This window comes from Danio rerio, chromosome 17, assembly GCF_049306965.1.
Source record: "Danio rerio strain Tuebingen ecotype United States chromosome 17, GRCz12tu, whole genome shotgun sequence".
NCBI classification, from domain to species: domain Eukaryota; kingdom Metazoa; phylum Chordata; class Actinopteri; order Cypriniformes; family Danionidae; genus Danio; species Danio rerio.
This window is the reverse complement of record NC_133192.1, coordinates 49,993,145-50,017,845: the sequence shown is the minus strand read 5'-3', so window position 1 is coordinate 50,017,845 and position 24,701 is coordinate 49,993,145. Positions and strand designations below refer to the sequence as shown.

At 36.1% G+C, this 24,701-nt stretch overlaps 2 protein-coding genes across 9 annotated transcripts in view; one reads left to right on the top strand and one right to left on the bottom strand.

Moving 5' to 3' along the window:
- coq6 (coenzyme Q6 monooxygenase) overlaps window positions 1-20,510 on the bottom strand; it is a 46,525-nt gene extending 26,015 nt beyond the window's left edge. For 2 of the 6 annotated variants that reach the window (XR_012392835.1, XM_073927507.1), the window contains exons 1-13: window positions 19,941-20,510; window positions 18,358-18,492; window positions 15,338-15,396; window positions 13,511-13,637; window positions 12,155-12,285; window positions 11,960-12,067; window positions 9,827-9,889; window positions 9,559-9,666; window positions 7,582-7,784; window positions 7,050-7,165; window positions 4,077-4,243; window positions 1,426-1,451; window positions 613-699 (exon numbers count right to left, since the gene is read on the bottom strand). Coding sequence is in view for 4 of the 6 variants with exons in the window: in XM_073927507.1 (XP_073783608.1) it covers window positions 654-699; window positions 1,426-1,451; window positions 4,077-4,243; window positions 7,050-7,165; window positions 7,582-7,784; window positions 9,559-9,666; window positions 9,827-9,889; window positions 11,960-12,067; window positions 12,155-12,285; window positions 13,511-13,637; window positions 15,338-15,396; window positions 18,358-18,492; window positions 19,941-20,148 (1,497 nt within the window). In the remaining 2 variants the exon portion in view is untranslated. 6 annotated transcript variants of the gene reach the window in all.
- A 182-nt stretch (window positions 20,511-20,692) lies between these two features.
- fam161b (FAM161 centrosomal protein B) overlaps window positions 20,693-24,701 on the top strand; it is a 30,304-nt gene continuing 26,295 nt past the window's right edge. For all 3 annotated transcript variants that reach the window (XM_692802.9, XM_021467472.3, XM_073927748.1), the window contains exons 1-2: window positions 20,693-20,874; window positions 23,129-23,430. In XM_692802.9, coding sequence (XP_697894.3) covers window positions 20,857-20,874; window positions 23,129-23,430 — 320 coding nt within the window. In that variant the 5' untranslated portion in view covers window positions 20,693-20,856. The remainder of the gene's footprint in view (window positions 20,875-23,128; window positions 23,431-24,701) is intronic.

Sequence of the window (24,701 nt, the reverse complement as noted above, 5' to 3'; positions counted from 1 at the left end):
TTTACTTACTTCAAACGAGGTCCTTGTTGATTAAAATGAACGTAATAGAGAATTTTACTGTGAATTTGTTGCCATCCCCTCAGTATCGACCATAGCTGATTTAAATTCGCGCCAATTATGAAAATAGCCTCAACCACTTGACAATCACGAGTCTTTAAAATTATCGCGATAGTCAGTTCAGTTCATGACAGCTAAAACGACGAAAATGTACAAGTTAGCCCACTTATTTAGTAATCAAATTAGCCTACTAGGCTACTGTTTGATTTTAATCCTCAATGGTGGCACATCATGGCTGGACATTAAAATCCTGGTCCAAAGGTAACTTATTTAAAATGAAAGATAGGCTAATTGCGTCATGTTACAAACTTTCTAGATTCCATATAAATTGATGGTGAAAGACTTCATTAGACATTTACTTAAAAACATTAATGCAGATCATACATAACACCAATGTGCCAAATTGTTTAATGCATAAAGTTCTGTTTTATTAATTTAGTTGTGATTGATGGCCTTTGTATGTCAGTTTGTGTATTTCACTCTATGTGAGCGGTATGCCGGTTACGTATTTAACACAAAACCAAATTCATTTACCACAATGAAAACTATCCTTACTCCAGTTGTAAATCCTTATTTTCCCAGTACTGGGTTGCAGCTTACATATGCAGGATAAGTTGGCAGATCATTCCGCTGTGGCAACCCCTGATGAATAAAGAAACTATGCCAAAGGAAAATTAATGAACAAATCCTTAATATCCTGATACCTATATAGAAAATGCAGTTTGTTTGAATAAGTGACCAGCTTCAGTTGTGTCAGTTTATAGTAAGTAGGCTATAGAGCAGTATATGGTTAATAGTCTAGTCATTATTTGCTTGGAACCAATATCAGACAAGAAGCTAAAGGTCAGAGTGATGTCATCAATATTTTTGATGAATATTGGCAGAATTGAGAAAGTTTTAAAACCATGTAACTTCTTAATGGGAATTTCGTCATTTTTTGTAGCATACTGACTTATAGATAACTTTAGCCTTACATATTCATATTAAAAGTCAAAAACAGTTTTGATTTCATAAAAGAAATTCCACTTTCTTGCCTATATTCCTTAAAAAACAGCTTAACAGGCTTATGAATTATGCAAATTTCCCATATAAGAAAATCATGTTTCTTTACATTTGCATAATTGTTTTTACAACAGGCCTTTATTTACATTTCTCACAACACATTCAAATATAGAAATATAGGAAAACACGTAATAGCAAAGAAAGAGCAGGAGTTACATTTTATGGGTAAATTTCATATGGGTAAATGTAAACAAAATAAAAAAAATGCTTTACTCGTAGACAAAGGAATAAAATATAATTTATTAATTTACACTTATACAATCTTTGAACAAAGCATTAGAGATCCAGCAACTACCCAGTTTTTACTTGCTGGCAAAGGCCATGATCTGCTCCTGTGGGTACAAGAAAAAAATAATTACTACAGGTAAGTGACTTACAGGTAACCAATATTTATAAGCTACAAGTGCCGCTTAGTTTTATTTAGAACTAAACATTTTGGTCACGAAGGGTGACAAACCCTCCAGGCATGTGAGCCTAGTCTGTAACGTCTATCATAGAAGCACTGAATTAGAGAGATATCCCTGAAGACCTAAGATAAAGTTACGGGCCTTTGGTTGGAATCGCTTAGTAAAGGAATGAAGCCATTTCATAAGAGTGGCCTGTAATAAAAGGAGTGTGAAAACACAAGCCAACACCACCATGCACAGCCCTGCAACCCCACCCACACTTTCGGTAACAGTAAATTTAGGGCTAAACATAGCCATAGTAGTAGCTCCTGACCATGTAAATTACAGGCACGGATAAGAGTAGAAAGGCATGTAATCAGAGGACAAGATGGGGGGATGGGGTTAGAGAAGGGAAAAAGTCAGAGGAAGAGTGAAAGAGGGTGCAAAAGTTGGAGAGGTGAAAAAAAAAGTCGGTAGCTGGAAGAAGAACAGAGCGAAGAAAGAGCCATGGATAGGAAGGAAGGAGAACAGAAGAAGAGAGCCACAGAGCTCAAGAAAAGTGAAAGAATTTGGAGGAAAGGGACAAAGTGTACAATTTCAGAGTAGGAAATAAAAAAGAAACTGACATTAGCCATGTTTCCATCCAAAGATGCAAATTAAATATATGAAAAAAAAACTAAAATGTGCAGCATTAGAAGCAGTTCCCCCTTTTAAAAATAGTTAATAACAAATTCATCATATGATGCCGAGTTCAGACTGCATGATTTTAGCCCCGATTTTGACTCGCCGCCAGGTTTTAAGAAATCACAGACAATAGTGATGGGTCGTTCATAACCGATTTGTTCATTTTGAACAAATCTTCAATATGACTCGGGAACTACGAGTCCTCTCAGGGAGTGATTCGTTCATCCGCGCGTGCGCACATTTGTGCAGGTAGTATCGTTAATTTCAAGTCTTCATCACATTGTTTAGAGCCGGAAAAAGAGCGTTTAGAGCCGGAAAAAGAATTGATCCGCTCCCCTCTCAAGTCCTCTATCGGGTCTGAGTCACTCGTTCATCACAAGCCAATCATATGCGTTTAGAGCCGGAAAAAGTTTTGATCCGTTCATCTCTCGAGTCCTCTATCGGGTCTGAGTCACTTGTTCCTCACGGGCCAATCAAACGCGTTTAGAGCCAGAAAAAGAATTGAACCGCTCATCTCTCGAGTCCTCAGGTTTGAGTCATTCTGTCACGTGATGAACGAACAATCATGGCTCCTATCAGCTTAGACTGTGCATTGATTAAGATTATATGTGACTTTCAGTGTAACGTGAACGAACCCCTGACATTTGAAGACATGAAGAGGTGAGCTGAGCAAAGAGAGAACAATACCATATCATAGACAAAAGAGCAGTTAAACATTGTATTATTATTTTCTCCTTCTTATATTCTATTTATGACTTATTTGTCGTGTGATCAACCTTTTGGGCTAGTTGTAGATGTGTTTGGAAGCAATTCGTAGAATTTTAATAATATTTTGGCAAATTGAACCAAATTAACGAAATGACTCGAAAAAAGATTTGTTCATCTTGATGAACGAGACTCAAAGATCTGAGTCAGTAAAATGATCCGAACTTCCCATCACTAACAGACAAAAGCCTGAAATCACAGGCAAATCGGTGCTCGTGCACATAAGTGACAATCACAGTGTGAACTGTCAAAGAGACGATCTGAGAGATTCACCAATGGGTCGCCGATGCCTGTAAGATATTTGGCATGCTAAATATCTTAAGCTGTCTGCGATTCAAATCATGCCGTGTGAAATGAGTTTTGACTGAAAATAACATCGTGTTCGTGTGTGAGTGTACCTGCAGGCCAGTGGGAGGCTGGGGGAGAAGGTAAAATCCCTCATTTTCGGTTTATTTGGACCCAAGAAATGGAGGAAAAACTAGTGGAGGTTTGACATGAGCACCCTTGTCTGTTTGATGCGTCATACAGAAAGTTGAAGTTGAGGAGAAATTGCTAATTTCCTTCAAACCCAGGTGAGCAAATATATACATTTTCTACCCCATGAAAGATTTCTTTCTAGTTATGTAGTTAATAACAAAAGATATACTAAGTGTTTTTGGCTGTGAGACGTAGTTTGGATGAAGTTGTCGGCGATTCTTCCTAATGTAAAGTCATGCATTGTGAAAGCCCCAGTCGCCGATCCATCTTGCAGTGTAAACAAAGCAGCAGCAAAACGCTAGCCCAGATAGTCATGCAGTGTGAAAACTTCTGTGACACGACTATTTTGAAAATCATGCAGTCTGAACTTGACATAAGAGTGGTTGAGCTCAAGCGCACAAATTAAAAGCATCTTTAGGGGAGCGGAAGATGTCAGATATTAGCAAGCATTGGATGGGTCAAGATTTGATAAGGAACTGAAATAAGAGATGATGTTTTTTCTTCGCATTTTCAAAATTTACGCATCGTTTGGTGTTTGCATTAAGCATTTATTTCTGCGATATTCCAAAATGTGCATAAAAATATGTGAATGGAGACTTGGCAACTGTGATGAAAGTGTTGGAAGAGTAATAGATGTGATCATACTTTAAGTGGAGGCACTGCATTGGTAGCCTGGAGGCCAAAAGTTCTCAGTAAAACCATTGGGGCTGTGTTAGAGGAGTACAGCCTCTTCATGAGGTCAATGGCAGTCATCATGGGAAGATTGTGTCGCTGACGTTCAGTTTCAAACTCCAACAGGTGCTGCATGGCTCCTAGAGTTCAAAAGACCAGTGGTTAAATACTATCCAACTTATCAAAAGTTTTGCTTCTCACTGTAATTCATTTGGTACTTATCACACGTGCACATAACCTGCAAATACATTAATCTCTGCAAATTTACTCAAATATGAAATGATGCCAACTTTTACACCACCACAGTCCATGTATTTAAATAAAAATAAAATAATGAGCACATCAGTTACTAATTTTTGATTTTCAAAGAAACTGATGTCAACATTTTCTCTTAAGTTTCCATTTGCGGCTGCAAAGAAATTTATGAGCAGTTTTTGGAAAGATTGACAAGTAAAAATACTATACTGCTTCAGCACAACCAGTTCCTTTTCCCCAACTAAAGATCACCATCAATGGTGAATGGAAAAGAGCTTATAAAAAACCACAAACAGCTCCACTGAGATCTTCTGAACCCAAAGTATTATAACCCATGAATGAAATAAGATTCTACATTGAGCAAATAATTGAACTGAATTCCAGGAAGGCCTCTGTTTTTCTAGACACATTTCCAGCCAACTGTATCTTCACAATACAGTTCATGTATTTATTTTTGAATGAGATTATGCTTTCTAGAAAAATATGCTTGTTATTTTGTTTAATGGTTATTGGATAAGAGTACACTCTTCGACCACTTTATTAGCAACCTCATTCTAGTACTGTATTAGACCCTTATGCCTTGAGAATGGCATTGATTTTTTGTATCTTGTTAGCTGCTGTAAACATTTCTTATTGTGTCCTGATAGGATAACCAAGTTGCTGCAGATTTGTCTGATCCACTTACATGGTGTGAACCTTTTAATGCACCACATCCCAAAGGTGTGCTGTTAAATTGAAATCTGGTGCCTGTGGATGGCATTTGACTGAACTTTATACTTCCTGTTGGAAGCTGCCATCACAAGACGGGTACACTGTGGTCATAGAGGGATCGGTCAGCAACTATATTTATGTTGGCTGTGGCATTTGAACAATGCTTAAATGCAGGGCCGGCCCGTGGCATAGGCAGTATAGGCAAATGCTAAGGGCGCTGCCAAAAATGAGCGCGGATAAGTTGGTTTTGTTTTTGATATTCCTGACACATTTAGTAATAGATGGCAATAACTCAAAAACCTCTTGGCCTAAAAAGATCTTAAGTGTGTTTCCTACAAAAAGACAAAGCTGGTTATGTTTCACAGCTGTCTTTTTCTTTTTTTCGCTCGACATTACCACCACTGCTCCGTTTAGCCGAAGATATGCGTTTAGCCAGGAAAGCTCGCGCGGAGTGGCGCTCTTAGTAAGGGACCGTCAGAAAAGTGCTTCTTTTTTTTCGTTTTTTTTTTTGCTCTGTCCTGCTTGTTTTATTTTAAACACAACTAATTTTCTCTTAAATGTGCACAAACAATTACTAAAGTAGTCGAATGCTTCATTCATTCACATAGATCTGTGCATTCTTACATTGTTATCAAACAAAACACAATGAGAGATTGATCTGCTGCTCTTCACTAAATAACTATAGTAACTTTAATCAATATGCAAATACAATTAAAAGTTAAATAAATTTTATAGCTTTATTTAATTTCTGCATAGGCCATTGGCTTTAAAAAAATTGTATTTTATTGTCAATATTTTCTATTGTTTGCTATGTATTTGATCATTTGAAGCTATTTGTTATCCCAAATTTTTTACATCCCAACGTTGACAGATATGGCATAACATTGCTAATCAATAAATATCTATAGTGCTATCTGTTTTAACGTCAGCTAATGTTATGGAAGGGCATTGGTGTTATGGAAAATAGTAATAGTAATGTAACTACCCCAATCATTCCTTCCTCAAGCAAATGTGTAAATATTAGATCTATTCAGCTATAATGTTAATTGCATTGACATGTTTATCTGACGTTTTCCCAGCTTGTAGTAGTCGATCAAAAAGCTATTTAGTTTCTTATGACTATATGTACACTAGCAGTGGAATTTACTGCAATGTGACAGGGCGCCACCTGAAATCTTGCCTAGGGCACCAAATTGGTTAGGGCCGGACCTGCTTAAATGTTACTAAAGGCCTGAAGTGTGCCAAGAAAACATCCAACACCATTACAACACCAGCCTGAACTGTGAAGACAGAATAGATTCATACAATATTCTTACCCTACCACCTGTATCTAGAAACCGAGACTCATCAGACAGGGCAACCCAAACTTTTTCCAATATTCTAATGTCTAATTTTGGTAAGCAACTGTAGCCTCAGTTTCCTGTTCTTATCTGACAGAAATAGCCTCTGCCTTAGCTCACATTTTCAAGGTTTGTCGTGTTCAGAGACACTATTCTGCAAAATCTTTGTAATGAGTGTTTTTTTTTATTTTTATTTTTTTATTAGAATATGCAGAAAGGCACATAAATTGGCATAACAAAATAACAATAAAAAAAAAAAAAAAAAAAAACAATATAGTCAGGTACTATTAGGTGTGTGTGTGTGTGTGTGTGTGTGTCCATGTAAAGGTAACTTGGTGGAAGGTCAGATTACATACATTAGGAACAATGTTAGCCAATAATTGAATCTAGTCTCGCAGATATAAGTAAAACAGATACAAAAGAATATGATGAGTGTTTTTTGAGTTACTGTTGCCTTTTTATCATGTAAAACCAGTCTGACTATTAGCCTCTTTCTTTCCCATTCTCATGCTTGGTTTAAACCTTTGCAGACTGTCTTGACAATGGGTTGCTGCAATGTGTTTTGAAGAACTTTCACATAGATACAACTTCGATGGAAACATTTATATGACTTGATTGATCCAGATGTTGGGAGCCTTACCTATGTCTTTTCCATTATATGCTGCTTGACTAAGAACTTGTGTTAGATAGGACACATCACCAAAGCCTAGATTGGCACCTTGGCCTGCTAAAGGATGTACTCTGTGTGCAGCATCTCTGAAATTAGGAAAATAAGAAAACACAGATGAAACCACTAGTCAAAATAGAGAGAAAAGAGTTTTCTCTATATGGTCAATTGCTTAAATCCAACATAACATCTCCATGAAAACAAAATTTATATGTCGCTAATTACTGTAAGTTTCAAGTCTAAGACAACCACATAAACATTATAAAGGCACTTTAAACATAACATATTGAGCACACTTAAGAAGTCAAAGTCATATAAATGCACATATGCATTTTCTTGTATCAAAGGTCATTTAAATAAATAAAATAAATAAATAAATAATAAAATAATTTTAAATAGCACTGTTCACATCAGCAGTGGAAGAGAAGTGGCATAGTCAAAATACACATTGGTAAAATTAAAAATTCCAAAGACCAAAGACTGGTGTGAAACATGGCAAACATACCCTATAAGGGCGACTCTGTGCCTGATGTATTCTGTGGCATGACCCATGCCTAATGGGAACATCACCCGGCTCTTTGGACCAATACCCGAAACACTTGGTGGAAGCTGACGTGCCGAGCCACTGTCAGGCATCAGGACAGACAGAGCCATTCGAAACAGAGAGCCTGCAGTCTCCACCAGCTCAGAATGGTTCTCATTACTCCACTGAAGTAAAACAAAGAAGTAAACAAAGGAGTGTTGTGTACATGAGTTTTTGAATTCACAACTTAGATGTTAAACTTTAACTAAATGAAAAGATGGACCAAATAAAAAAAAGAAAAATAAAAAAAAAATAAAATAAGTGAGACATCTATATATTATTGACAATTAAAAATAAAAAATTCTGGAGCAGGTTTTATATATATATATATATATATATATATATATATATATATATATATATATATATATATATATATATACATATATATATATATATACATATATATATATATATACATATATACATATATATGATGTTGAACATAGCAAGGACATTTTCACAGTAAGTCTGATAAAAAAAAAAATATTTTGCAGAAAGTCTTATTTGTTTTTTTTCCAGCTAGAATAAAAGCAGTTTCTATTTATTTCTATTACATTATTATCCCCTTTAAGCGATATATTTTTGATAGTCTACAGAACAAACCATCGTTATACAATAACTTGCCTAATTACCCTAACCTGCCTAGTTAACCTAATTAACCAAGTCAAGCCTTTAAATGTCACTTTAAGCTGTATAGAAGCGTATTGAAAAATATCTAGTAAAATATTACTTACTGTCATCATGGCAAAGATAAAATAAATCCGTTAATTTAGAAATTAAAAGTATTATGTTTAGAAATGAGTTAAATTTATCTCCTTTCCATTAAGCAGAAATTGGGGAAATTGTGGAGGTTAATAATTCTGACTTCAACTGTATATAAAGATGTGAACTTTTTCCTCCTGTTTTTTGTTTATAATTTTAAGAGTCTGGCCTCGCATAATGAACTGTAGTTAATCGATATGTAAACACTCATAGTTATTTTTAATAAAATAACACACAAAACAAAATTACGAATAATCTGTTTCTCACTTAAGTTTAAGAAGAAATACAGGAAGAAGTATCTTACTCAATATATTGGGGGCTTTTGAATTTCATTTGTGTTGAAAAACTGAGGGGCCTTTGAGTCAAAATGTTGACAACTACTATTCCTGAGGATTTAGAATAGAGCCCAAGTTGTATGGTCTACTTCAAGTGACACTTTTATGGTGCTTTTTGTCCTTTTTGGATCAGGACAATCCCTGGCCACTGCTGCTTTTTATTGTATGGGAAAAAGCTGCGTAAACATCCTTCAGTGGAACACCGCAATTCTGAAGAGAGTTATATTGGTTTAGAACAACATGAAGGCGAGTAAATTATGACATAATTTTCATTTGATGCTATCATCATCTTGACAACTAGAAGTAAACTGTACCTTCTGCCTTTTGTGCAGTCTTAAAAGACAAGGTATTTCAGCAAAGATGTGAGGAGCATGCCTAATTAAAGTAAAATGCTGACCAGGCCACAAAATTGAGTTCGGTCTGCAGAAAAAAAAAACATTCTGTGGAGTAATGACCATCACTGGCAGGCCTTGGGCTTAATTAGCAAACCAGTTTTGATGGCAAGCGTGACTCAGATGCAAAGGCCTGTGACCAGTAAGGCCAGTAAAAATAGCCAGCTTGGGAAAAGAGGAGTTTCTTTAACGGAAACACAAACAAAAAGAAAAAAAAATGGTGTGAGGGTCAGATAAAGGGCATTCAGTTGAAACAAATAAAATGTAAAACCAAGATTTGGCATTTAAATAAATAAAAAATTTTTTTGACAGCTTTGTCAGTCTACACGACAAAATAAACGTATTGTAATATTGCAAAAACACAAGTGTGGGCTATAGGTGTGGCAAAAGTGTAAGTGTTTACTCACAAATGCAGAGTTAATGGCATCCACAAAGCTCTCCTCGTCCATCTGTAGAAGTTCTTCCGCATGTTGATGACTGGTGGACCAGACCAGTGAGCTCTCCGTGTCTGACAACTGCACAGCAGACACATACACCACGTCTGGACTTGAACACCATTACAAACACATGCATTTTCCATTTGACCACTAAGTGATATCACAATGGTCCAATGAAACAAATCGAGTACAAATTACATCATTTACAAGGCAAAATAAACACATAAGGTCAGCTCACGGGAAGCATCGCAATGGGTCCAGTTGGGAGGAACCGCTGCCAAGCCACGTTATTTTCTGTGGGCTGAAAAACAGGTAATGCGTTAACTGAGAGAACATTTACATACTAGAAATCTATCTAATTTAATTGAACCTATATAAAACTGCAAACAAATAAATATTAATGGAATTTTGAAGTTGTATTAAAAACACAATGTCATTGTAGTAGTTGACTTATTGATGAACTCAGAAGAGATGGTAAACCTAAAACAGACTGATCTATTCATTTAGCCTCAAGTTCAATATAAATGCATTGTAAAAAGCTTAAGCTTGCTTGTTTTTTTATATTAGCTGTATGATTGATCTAAGCCTGACTGATCTGTGAAATAATCCATTATTGATCAATTGATTGCCAAAACAATAGTTTATTAACCCTCATGTCGTGTTCAAATCCTGCCCCTTACTTTAGTGTTTCCGGTTATAATTGACCGCTCTGTTTTAACTGCTCTTAAATTAGAAAAAAAACAAACAAAAAAAAAAAAAATCGCCAGCAAATTTTTTTTATCAACATTTTTTAGCTGTGAACAATGTCTGAAAGTAGTGTTTACCATGAATTCATAGAATAAGACATAAAATAACTGCAGTGAAAATACAAATGCACTGAAAATGTATTAAAAAATGAACAATAGATGACAGAAATCAAAATACTTTGTTTAGTTACAAATAAACAGCTCGTTGAATAATTATCACAAGGTCTGACCAAAGAAATGAAAATTTTTATTAATCTGAAAGAAAGAAAGAAAGAAAGAAAGAAAGAAAGAAAGAAAGAAAGAAAGAAAGAAAAAAGAAAGAAACACAGAGGGGTTCACAAAATAAATAAATAAATAATAAAACACCTGTCTAGTCTGTGTGAAGATATGATACATTGTTATATCAGGTTGATTTTACGATAGAGGATCTCATGGCAATTCATAACTTATTGATTTAGTGGCTTATCCATATGAATTCATACAATCTCACTCATACAATTTGCTTATCCCCAATGACGGTTGGGTTTAGAGATGGGTTGGGTGCCACGCCACCTTTTAAAAATCGGACATTTTCGTATGACTGAACCGTTTCCTTGTGAGATCAGGCTGGAGGATCAGATGTGTCCCTGCAAAAGTCTGAAATGTGTTAGTGAGTTGGGGTGGTGTGTATGGGGGATGTTTTCTTTTGACCGGGAACACCACAGGTGTAACAAGGTTGATTAAAAACACTCAAAATTCAATGAAAGTGATCATCACTTTTATAGGTTCAAGTGCACAGTGTGAAAGATATCATAAGGCCTTGAGGCAATCAAATGTAAAACACAATATTTATGAGTGTTTTAAGTTTTAAATTGGTCAGATTTTACCCAAACTCGACAGAAAGGTTAAACACATAATATGAGGTGAACTTTAAAGGTGCAGTATGTAAGTTTGACATCCAGTAGTAATGCAAGTTTGAATGCCATTTTACGTGACATTTATTGCCAATCTACTGAAAGCAGCAGCTGATCTCGAAAATAAGATAAACCGTTTGAAATGTATAAACTTTACCATTTTATTGGAGTGCAGTAAGTGTACTATTCTTTGCTACTGAATGGCTGTATTTAAATTTCTGTCATGTTTCGTCTGGTGTAAACAGCCAAATTGCTTATCACTGCAAATTTCGTCACATAGCGTGTTGCTTGTTACAATATAACCTGGTCACCTAATGATTACGTTTATAATATTTATATTATTCTAATTAATAAGCACCTCATGTGGAACTCTGAAACTGCATCTCATTTCAGAGGCTGTTACTGTCTACATTTCGATCACAGATGCGTAATTTGACAGTCTTTCTGACTGAATGAAAGAAATACGCTGTTTTCCACAAAGGCAACCCGGGGTGCTTAAATATAAATGGCTAAACTGGTATTAGGCAGGTTAAAGGAACCAAAACAAAGACAGCCATTCGGTCACCAAACTTACATTTTCAAAGCAGAATATTTGACTTCAGCATTGTTTTTTGGATAAACAAGCATGTTTACTTAGTATGTTTCTTATCTATCTGCAAATATATTATGGTATTTTTATGCTTTAGAGGAGTCAAAAACTTACAGCATCTTTAAACTGGTGGACCATCATACCTCAGACAAATGTAGAACAGCTACGACTGCTGACTGATCGTAATTCCATTTGACTGTGGGGATGCCTGCCTCTCTCCGCACCATAGAGTTTGGTCCATCAGCACCAATCTGAAAGAGCAAATCGTATACATCTTCATCAATTCTGCTTGTGTAGCTGTACGCTATTCTGTTTAACACTGGTTAAACGTTGCATACCAATAACTTGGTGTGGAGAGTCTTTCCATTAGCTAGAGCCACCTGAACCCAGGGAATGGACTCGGAGACATGGTAGGGATGGGGCCAGGTGTATTTCACCACTTTTGTTCGGTACTGCACTTTAACATGATCTGTTTGTGTGATAAATGATGAAAAAAAAAAACAATCATGGTTCAGTTCTACTTGAGAAACGAGGAGAAAATAATCCAAGCATACAGGGTTTGGCTGTGACAAAAATTAAGGATAATCAGCCACCTCATAAAACACAAAGTCGTTTTCCTTTCTCTGGTTGAAGCCTGCTAACATTGACAATTCTCTTGATGGCTTTGGCAAGTCACCCTCGGCTGACTAATGGTGTTTATCTACAAGCAGAGCATGCAATACATGCGACCAGCTGCCAATATCCTGCACACAACAGAGAACGAAAGTAAAGGAAGCAGAAAATCCACTTTTCTTAGAATCACTGGCGGTCTAGCACATAAAAAGCTCCAGGATTACGCCTACGTTTCGGACTTACAGATCGTTCTGTCCACAAAATTGAACACTAGTTCTTGAACATGAGCAAGAAATATTGGCTTCTTGCAGATCTGAAAGCAGAGGAGCAGAAAAAAGCCCAGCTGGCCTATGCACGTATGTCTCGTCTAGTACTCCAGCAGAAATAGAAGACTGTTAAAAAACACAAACACGTGAACAAGCACGTGCTACCACACATCTGTTAAATGCAAGATGCGTTTTAAAAAAGGCTTGTTTTTAAAAAGATGCTGTTTTACAGAGCATGGCATGGAAAAGCCAAATTCAGAGCCCTGGAACTGTTTAGTTAATTACAACAACAAAATGTTACAGTAAAACTCTGTCCATGCTGGGCCGCTCCAAGCGAGTGAGATGCTACGGCTGGAAAGGAATGTGGTTTTTTAAATGGGTCAAAAGACCACTGCACGTGTCCTGACAGGGTGGCAATACTCATGGGGCTTCTGTCTCCCACCAAAAGTAATGTGCTGGATGATCGAAATAGCAGGAAAAACATGGATGCGTCCAAAGAAGTGGAATCTTTAGCCTAAGAAGAAAGATGTTCAAAAGGAGTACGACTGCAAATAAACACTTTGCCAAGACAGGAAGGAATGGCTTGTGGTGACATCATTTGCCAAGCCATCCCTAAAACTAATTAACAGGGAGCCCACTCAGCGCACGAGCCCCTGCTGGGGAAAACATTCAGCTACATGGGAAGAGCACTGCAAAAAAAGCAAGGATCAAGGACATAGCATCATGTACTGATCAAAGTTCAGCATGCTAAGGGCTGATTACAAAAACAAGCACATAAATTTACCCATATATCAAAGATCAAAATGGGTCCATTACCAGAGAGAGTCTGCAGCTGTTTGGTGAGGGCGGCCACAATGACGTCGTTCTCAACGATGTATGCCATCTCGTCCTGCAGATTCTCCTTATCAAATGTAATCAGGGCATCCGAACAAGCATCCCAAACCTAAAGCGAAGGGCCAAATTATTGCTGTGGCTTACAACTCTATCCTTAAGTGACCGCTCGGGCACTATTTATGGATTTCCAAAAGAGCACGTGCTTCAGTGAACTTGAACACATCAAAGCCGTTCAAATGAGCGAAGAGTTTTGCCAGATACTCTAACCAAACATCAAACTAGATTCAACAAAAGCCACCAACAGCCTTTGAGGTTACACGGTTGACTTTGTAAACGCACTGGGCTGAGGCAGAAATGTGAAATGCCATTCTTTGTGGCGATTTATGCTTGTATTTATAGTTAGGCCTATAATAAATAACAAATACGCGAACATTACTGTCGAGCTAAGTTTGTTTAATCCAAGATGCCTTGAAGCTTAGTTAATAAAACACGCGGCTGGTTTTAAATACAAAAAGCTTCTTGGTGATTGACAAGGCTATTTTTAAAGCCTAAACTGAGTGTAACTATAGTGACTGGCAAACAATTAAACCTATAAGTAACATGGATCCAGAAGTGTCGCTCTATCCTCCTTGTTATACCACCACACTAAAACCACTAATAGTAGTGGTTTTACAATTTTTGATACATGGTTACGTGGAAGATTTAAAACGTGACCAACCCACAATTATGAGGACTTTACACATAGGAAAAACACAGCTGTTGATAAGTTTTGGAGTTGCTATGTACTTGCAGTTGCTGCCAAATTAAGCCGTCCCTTTTTCAAAACGACCCATTTAACAGTCATTTCTGAAACAAAGTTACCAGAAAAGGTTCAAACCACTTTGGAGAAAAAAAAACTCTAGCTGATAACACTTCAGGGAACCTCCATACTTAAAAAAACACAGTTTTTTTCCCAGCCCCGTTTTAGCTGCTTTCCTCTAACCGCTTGAATTTAATAGGAGAGCGAGAGGGAACCTAACACAGTTCCTTTGCAATTTCATCCTTGTTTGGCTCTCACAAACAAACAAAAAATGGTAAGAGGTACAGGAAAGGTATAATGGGTGAGGTATATCACTATAAAGTGCACTCTGATGACATCCCTTAGTTTCCCCAGAAACCACAGGACTTCATTCTGGCAGTGAAAAATCCACATCTTACGGGAGAAATCTCCCCACAGCATTGAAAACGAAAGGCCCTTTTACTTGTGATCTCCACAGCTTTTAACTCCTCTCCCCGCGTCTCACATGAATCTTCGTAATTAGTAGACGCACTTAGATTTATGTCATCCCACTAAATAAGACTCTAATAGATAAACTGAGGCCGCAAGCAAAACCAACCTTAACTGTCGGGTTGTGATGTGGAGTTTGCATCTTTAATGTATGTTTTGTATTCTGAGGCTGTGGTTCTGTAGCATTAATTTATGGGTGGCTGCTTACGGTGTGATGATAGGCAAACAACGATGAGGAAAACACGCTACAGCTGTTTTCGATGGAGTAGCTTCCTGGCCTCAGAGGGAAAATAAGCAGGTAAGGTCATAGTAAATGACTGTGTTGGTTGCTCATAATGTGTTTTGCTTTGGTGTTTAGTTGCTTTAAAATGCTGTGGGTTTTATTTAGTGCAATATGTAATTACTTCACCGTTTTTTGATGAACACCCTATGAAGTACCAGGTAATACTTTTGTTATAATCATTTAGTAGCATATGATAGCATCATTGCATAATGCTCCCACCCCATGTATTATTGTATTACAACATACTGGTTTTACTGACCTGCATTTTATTATAGGGCTTGCATCTCATATTTACAATATGGTCCCAAGCACCAAGACCTGTAACACAATAAGATACAATTAAAAGGCACCACGTTTGTTCCTACTCTTTCAATGCCGCAGTTATCTTTGCTCTGCGTGAAGGTTGGACATGACGTCGTGGATGGAAAAACAACGCTCACAAAGCTACCTACTGACCTACTTCCTGGTGAATCTTTCATATACAAACATTATACCATAAATAGGTTTAATGACAGGAGTGCCGTTTCAGAGCTTTGAATGGGACAGATGTACTTATCCTCACCACAGGCCTTTTAATTGGATTGTCCCCCCACATTACCCAAAGTACTGGTTCTAAATGATGCCCAGCATTGCCCATAATGCAAACATGCATTCTGTGGACACAAAGAAAATGCGCACATTTCATCCAGTGTAACACATTGTTCGGGCCAAGCAGCAAAGGGCGATTTAGTGTCTTCTGCATTGCATCGACAACTGTACCTTGTAATGAAATACATTGTTTTTGGTGAGTTCTTCTTGTTTTAGGTACATGGAAAAATAGCTATGAAGCTTTTTTAATTTTGATTGCATTAGGCATGGGACAAAAACCAGTTTCAAGGTTTACTGCTGTCTGGAAAAGTCAAGGTTTTAAAATTGCTAAAATTATCTGTTATACCATTCCTAAGGTAAATGTAACGGTTTTTTGTGTGTGTTGTAAAGAAACCTGTAATTTTAAAACTGTAGAAGTCAATGATTTATTTAAATTATTTATCCTGACATGTTTACTGTTCCAAAGTATTTTAAATCCTTCCTAAAGTTCAAGTTGTTGGTTGTTTTTTACTCAGACAAAAGTAAAAAAAAAAAAAAAAAATATATATATATATATATATATATATATATATATATATATATATATATATATATATATATATATATATATATATATATATATATATATTAGGTCTTGCATAGACTAGTCGACTAGTCGAGTGATTGACTACTTCAACCACTAGTCAGCGCTGTCAGAAGCAATGGACTACTCGAGCGTGCATTTACCATAAATGACGTCAAAAGGACAAATGTATCCAACAAACATCACGATCCAAGGTTAAAGCTTAAAACTACAACTGAGGATTAAATTCAAACACAAGGTAGCTGTCAGTTAGATTAAAAGTTTCCGTAAGTATACTTTATAGATAAAGGTCTATTCACATTACTGCAACATTTTTGTCCAAGGTTTCCATACTACCAGAAACTTATACCGGCCATGCTTAAGGTGCATTTTAGCTGTTTGTGAATGTTAAAGGTCCACAGTTTTAAGGCTCAAATCAGGTTGAAGACAAAGTTATTACCTGCTAAAAGAAATAGACTATTCTGAAAAGCTATTGATTCACTTTTATAATTTATCTGTAAATATGTATATGCTCTTTGTAAATAATGTCTACCGGGAACCAGCCTCAAGCGCTTTAGCTTTAGTTGTTTTGTGTTGTCAACATTAGGTTAAGAAGCCTTTATCATTGAGAATAAAACATTCATTCTTATGGACTCTCACAATACGTAACCTTGTTAAACTCTCCTTGATTACAGTAAATAATAACTGCACTTTGCTTATGGTTAAAGAATTGTACTCATACTCTGAGGCCCAATCCCAATTCTACCCCTTAGCCCTTACCCCTCTATTTGCGCGTTCACGTGAAGGGGTAGGGGTGTCCCAATTCTCTTTAGCTTAAAGGCGTAGGTCTGAGAGCAAGGGCTGGATACCCCTCGAAAGGGAAATTTTTAAGCACCACACTCGAAACCAAGAGGTAAGAAAACTTCCCAGAATACACCATCTACAGCGGCAGCATAGCTACACATGGAAGTCAGGAGATGAACAAATTAGTGTTTTTCTATGAATTTTTACAACAAACAAGCAAATGTTTAAATACATTCATAACAGCATCTGTGTTCTACTGTCATGCTTTCAAGAAAAAAATAAATAAAATAAAAAACACTCAAATATATACCGCTAAATTTAGCCATCTATAATCCCTAAAAATAACTCCTGTATAGCACTCCCACAACATTCTGTCACTCGATGACACTCAGATCCCCTGTCAGAAAAGTCTAGTGGCTGGGAATGTGCTTTTTACAGTGTCTGATATACAGTAGTGTTAATGTTGTTTTCGTGTATTTACATAGACAAATATGGCCACGGTGTAAATGCACAGTACAGTTACAATTTTATTCCCACATTATATCATTACGATAACATGATATATGTCTTCTGTGATTTTATTAAGACAAAAAACAAAAACTAACGCAAGTGGAAGGAGTCCAAAAGTAGAATTGGGATTGTGCCTAAATAATATCATCAATAAGTCATTACTACATATGTTTTTTTAAATTCTAATCAAACCTTTTAAAGTGAGTTCATGTTTACATTTTTTAGACAAGATTTGTCTTCATGGTTTATTGATTAATCTAAACATTAAGCCTGATTAATCTAAACTCCTCTGATTGGCCATTGTGTTCATAAGCTCAGCAGATATGCTTGTGATTGGTGGTTCTGAAGTAGATTTACAAAACTGTAACATCTAATAACAGACCAAACAAGTGCAATGAAAAATGTGTTACTTGCAATGCATCCTATTGTGCTAGCAATGTTTCTAGTTTTGGACTCAAACTGAATTTTTGATGTCAAATCGATGCCATCATTAAGTGATGTTGAGAAAGACTTTTTAAACAACTCTGAGATTCTTTTTTGTGGTTTTTACTTTAGTTGGATTTTCTTTCCGTTTTAGAACTTTTAAAACTTGAACTTATTGTTCATTATTTATTTTACTTAATCAAATGAACAGAAATCTTTTAGTTAACAGTTGTAAAACGTCATCATAGGTTCCAGGTGACTTATAAGACTGCATCATTAATATGAACTACTTGCTGCATTTAATGGTAATTGATTAATTAATATACAATTTGGATTTTGGGATGGAAATCACTTGTATAAATATCATATAAATCTTTAATACATATCCATACCACTCAGAAGAGTTGCTGAGCCGGGGCTGATGGAGCTGACCCTTGTGCTGTAAGTCTCCGGGATTTTGTCCATCTTTTTTTCATGACCAGCTTCCAGGAGGAGAATCTTCTTACCTGTTAAATTGGGATCTAGACCTGAATAAAGAACACAAATGAAATGCAAGATGTTTCAGTTGTACTGCAATTGGGAGTCCACAATATATCGTTTCAGCATCAATTTAGCAATATGCAAATCTGCAATATTCACATTACAGGATCTGCAATGTCCGAGTTGGACATTATGCAAAAGTAATACCATAATGCAAAGTTTAACCCAATTAAAAGTGAAAGGTTTTTATTTGGATGTGTTTTTTCGCTCACCTGTCGCTGTAAATTTAAACCAATAAGTTATCAAGCTTGAAGCTTTTAATTTTAACTATTTATACAATGAAAACTATATTGTTATTTGACATACTGTTTGATTTCTCACACACAAAGACATGGTTTTATTTGTATGTTTTTGTTCTATTGTATGCATCTATGCTTGTAATTTTTTAAATCTTTTTTTTGGAGATACTCCCCAATAAAAGCATCTCAATTAATCTAAAACTATATATATATATATATATATATATATATATATATATATATATATATATATATATATATATATATATATATATATATATATAAATAAATAAATAAATAAATATATATATATATATATATATATATATATATATATATATATATATATATATATATATATATACACACTCACACACACACACACACATATATATATATATATATATATATATATATATATATATATATATATATATATATATATATATATATATACACATACATAAACATATATATTTATATATATATTTTGGGGCGAGGCAGTGGCGCAGTAGGTAGGTCACTGGTTCGAACCTCGGCTCAGTTGGTGTTTCTGTGTGGAGTTTGCATGTTCTCCCTCCCTGTAGTGTATGAGTGTGCGTGTGAATGTGTGTGTGGATGTTCCCACAGATGGGTTGCGGCTGGAAGGGCATTCGCTGCGTAAAAACTTGCTGGATAAGTTGGCGGTTCATTCCGCTGTGGCAACCCCGGATTAATAAAGGGACTAAGCCGACAAGAAAATGAATGAATAAATATATATATATATATATATTTTTTCCAAATAAAGTTACGAATCATAAAAAAACATGACATTGTCAGTGTTTTTACAATATGTGCAGCCTTAACTGAAATATCATCGGCTCTTTTAGCATGTTTGCATTAGTTTACCCATACATTGAAATAAGAGGGCTCAAGTTTGCATAAAATCTGTGCGTTGATTGTACACTGCTTACTTTAGCATCATCCTACGGCATGAGAATTGCTGTACAACCGCAATTGCACCCTTTACCTCCAGCTAAAACACTTTCATCAAACAAAATAACAACCTCTCGTTTGTGTGAAAAAACAGGGGGTGAAGAAAAGTGACGGAAAGGCTTCATTACGACTTTAAAGGGTGCACTTATGGGGTTTGAAACTAAAGGGGCAAACGCTTATTGGGTTATTATTATGGGTGCTGGCTAGGGACGCTCACTCACCTAATGAGCATGCCATAGCTGTGCCCACCATTCCCCCGCCAGATATTATAATGTCAAAGAGCTCGTTTTCAGAAGTGCTGGAATCCTGGTCGTGCTCAGAGGACGAGAAGCTTCTGTGCACTGCTCGAGCTCCATTGAGTGTCCTCACTGCAACACACTGGCGTCCTATCCCGACCACGGCTAGCTTAGCTTTAGCCAGAGACAGCATTCTTGCGTGTTGCGAATAAAAATAACAAACAAAAAAGTCTTATAGAAAATATATATGAGCACCCGTTAAATTTGCCCTGTCATTGACAATAACGGTATACTACTCTGTTTATCATCCGGCCATGTTGTTGACAGAGAATACAGTACGTAATAGTACAGTTTGCCACTATCCTTCCGGGTTGTAAAGGCTACCTAAATCAAGCAAATGATTCATGTGCATCAATATTAAAATTTAATATGCATTCATTCTGCAAAACAGACGCCAGACAGTGCTATATAATGCAAACTTGTCTTTTAAAACAACGTTTACTTCCCTGTTCTTTTTCAGAGGTGGAAGCACTGTGGAAGCGTGTTCTTTTTAGCGCCATCTGTCGTCTTGGCGGGAAACTAGTGCATTCGGTTTGTTTATATGTAAATGCAGAAATCAAACATGTATCTTGTGTTTTGTTGCTGAATAAACTGTTTACCGTCTAAAATGATATGGTTTGTGTCTAATATTCCTGTAGAACATACTGTTACTCTATAGCACACAGCGCAGTATGTGTGTGTGTTATGCTGAGGCGCTGGTGGGTGGAGAAAAGGCTGGTCACCGGTGCAGCAGAGATCATGATATTTGGCGATTCCTATGAAATGGACTGTGCTTTGATCTTTCACAGTTGATGGATCAGTATTTGAATGATGATGTCCTCCTTACGGGCCTGATCACACCATGGATCAGATGACAATGGTGAGAGAAATAAAAGCAACGATGGCGGAGGAGATTACGAATTAGCCGAGTTTGTGTTAAACCATTAACGTTATGTGACATTTTTTGGGTGCATTTATTGATTCGCAAAGATTAACATGCATGTTTTATTGTTCATAGAATTGATTAAATTGCTTTTGGCGGCGGTAAACACAGCAATAACAGCGTAACTATGTGCGTTTGGGGTTGCCATAGTAACATCATTTGCTGTTGACATTCAACAATAGGACTCCCCAAGAAAAAACAATCTACGATTTTTTTTTTTTTTTTTTACATAAAATGGTGTTTTCTTATACGCGTTTATAAACAGAAATAACATTTTGATAATAATTTTGTCTAAATTTTGTTCAGTGTTTGCTCTCTGCCAAATAACAATAATATAAGGACACATATTGTATTAAGCACAGTATATAGCAGGGGTGTCTGTCCTGGAGGGCCGGTGTCCTGCAAAGTTTAGTTCTAACCCTAATTAGACACCTGGGCTGGCTAATCAAGCTCTCACTGCATTTTCTAGAAACATTCGTGCAGCTGTGTTGAGGCAAGTTGGGGCTAAAATCTGCAGGACACCGGCCCCCAGGACTGAGTTTGGGCATATAGCATGTTATGCTTTTTCAGAAGTGTTTCCTCAAAATATGAGTACTAATTTGAACAACTTAGTAATTGTTTTGCAAATGCTTACAAGATTGTATTTGAACTTCAATTATGTAATGAACATTAGTCATTCATGCATTCATTCATTTTCTTTTCAGCTTAGTACTTTTATTAATCTAGGGTCGCCACAGCGGAATGAGCTGGAAACGTATCCAGTTTTACGCAGTGGATGCCCTTCCAGCTGCAACCCATTACTGGGAAACATCACACACACGCACTCAACACTATGGTCAATTTTAGCATACCCAAATCACCTGTACCACATGTCTTTGGACATGGATGAAACTGGAGCACCCAGAGGAAACCCACGCAAACACAAGGAGAACATGCAAACTCCACACAGAAATGCCAACTGACCTAGCTGAGGCTTGAACCAGTGACCGTCTTGCTGTGAGGCAAACGTGCTACCCACTGCGCCACCACGTCACCAACGTTAGTCATACTGAATAATAAGCAAAAAAAAAAAAAGATATCAAATAATAAAGGTGAAAGTGCAACATTTCACAGATTTTTATTGTAAAAACAGCCCTTATTTGAGTTTCTGAATAAAGTTTAGGTTTATTATTATTATTATTATTATTATTATTATTATTATTATTATTTGTATAATAGATATCAGAGGTTAAAGTTTTGTTATTTGTAGCTATAGTACGTATTATATGTAGCTACAGTAATGTGGTGTTAGCTTGACTTACAGTATATAGGGGCCAATGCACACACACACAATAAAAAAAAAGTCATTGGGCCAATGGAATTTAATTGAGGGCAGTTTTTTTTTTTCCATCAAATCAATTATCATTTATTCATTCATTTTCTTTTTTGCTTATTGCCTTTATTAATCTGGGGTCACCACAGCGGAATGAACCACCAACCCTGCTGAAAAATCCAGCTTAAACCAGCCTAAGCTGGTCAAGCTGGTTTGGCTGGTAATTTTCCAGCCAGACCAGCTAAGACCAAGCTGGAAATGGCTGGAAACCAGCCTGGAAATGGCCAAAACCCCTCTAAAACCAACCTGGTCGACCAGCTAAAACCAGCCAATCAGCATAGGCTGGTTTAAGCTGGATTTTTCAGCAGGGAACTTATCCAGCATATGTTTTAGGCAGCGGATGCCCTTCCAGCTGCAACCCAACTGAACTGTGGGCAAAACCGGAGCAACCGGAGGAAACCAGAGACTAAGCCGAAGGAAAATGAATGAATGAATAAAAATATTATTTAAGGTTTACAATGCAAATCCTAATATATCCACTTATTTGGTAAACAAAGCAAGTCTTTCGTTGAATAGATCTACTTAAAGACAGAAAATATTACTTTACAAATTGTATTGTAAATATTATTTAATAAAAGTAGTGAAACAAATATAAAATCTGAATAAATATAGATTTACATGCAATTACATAATGAAATAAATAGACTGTGTCTTACTGCGTTTGCAGATTCTGTGTGGGCCTAACGATAGCTTATACTGCTTCATAAAGAATGTTGTAGAATTTTGTAGAAAGTACAATACACCTTACAGTAGCATAGAATTTACTATAATTTACTATAGTACTTTTGTTATGTGACTAAATACATATTCTCTGTCCAGATCTCTCCCACTTTAGATTTCTCTAGATCTGAAGAGGGAGACAATGCGCATGTTTCAGAAAGCCTGCTGTCGCTTATAGAGGACAGGAAGAAGACTGAACAATCTATGGAGTTGCATTTGGAGGCTCTGAAGGTCAAACGCAAGCAGCAGGTGGAGAATTTAGAGCTTCAGCACCAGACTGGCCTGGAGAAGAGGGTCCTGCAGAACTCACTGCTGACCACCAGCACTGAGTGGATGCTTAAAACCAATATAGTGCAGCAGAGCATCAGCGATCATGATGGGCCGGATCGTAAACACCACAGGTAGCTCATATTGTAAATGTGACAGCAGATTTTCAAAAACATTTGCTCTTCACACTCAAAAAGACTAGAGGCTGTAATTCTTTTTTTTTTCCTCATACATTGTCATTATGGGATTTTGTTCGTCGAATTATGAGTAAAATAATGAATTTCTTCCATTTCGGATTTTCAATATTCAATAAGTCAATGTATCCTGGTTATGAACTGATTCAGTGACAAATGTTTGGAGAAATAATTACTTTTTTAGTTTAATAGTTCAAACGTGAATTTCTAAAAATGTTAATCTGGCCTCCTACATGCTGAAATAATGATTGAAAATTCAGTTAATATGGCTATTGATACTGTGCAATAAGGCTTCAGTAGTTATCATTAGTTAATTTAAATAAACCTGTGATATTTATTTCTTAGTTAATGCTCAATAGCATGGTAAAATCGTAGTCGTAATCTAATTTCAAGTCATAATTGTTTTATTAGTTAATAACTAATAACATTCAGTTATATTTTTAAAGCAATGATAACATAGTAACTGTATTAAACATAGCTATTTCGTACTGTTGATTTAAATCTAATAAATAACATTTACTGATGAACCATTATTGTAAAGTGGTACCTTTATAATATTTCTATAATCCTTTTGCAGTTTAATTTCGTTAAAACATTTGTTTACTCTGAATAAGTATTCTTTTTTTGTTCTAATATCATTACATGAACTTTTTTGCAGCTTATGACAATATTGTGATCATAATATTTACTGTGATAAAAACATAAGCAGTTGTTTGCAACAAGAAAATGTTATACTCTTATAAACCTATTGGTAGCATAAAAAATTATGGAAAAAGTCAAGCGAAGTGAAAACTTTTGGATGCACTGTAAATAAGTTTCACAGCAATTCTGGAGCGTTTGATTTAGAGGTTAACTCATATTAAATTATATGATGATCTAATTTGTACAGTTTAGTATGATTTGCTCATCCCTTAAGGTTAGGTTTAGGGCTGGGATAAAAAAAAAATGGTAAGTTTTCAAACTAATGCAATCGTACAAATTTGTACAAATTAGCGACTTTTCAAACAATATTTAAAAATTTTACGTTTCCTCATGAGATCAGGCTAAAGTAAATCATGAAATAGATTTAACCCCTTAAATGTTACTGTCAACTGTTGTTGATAGTTATTACTGAGCAACAGGTATTTATTAAAATTGCAACAATCACAGTTGTAAAGCATTACCTTGCTACAGCAATCCACATTAACATTTTTAGATGCTTTTTTGAGTTT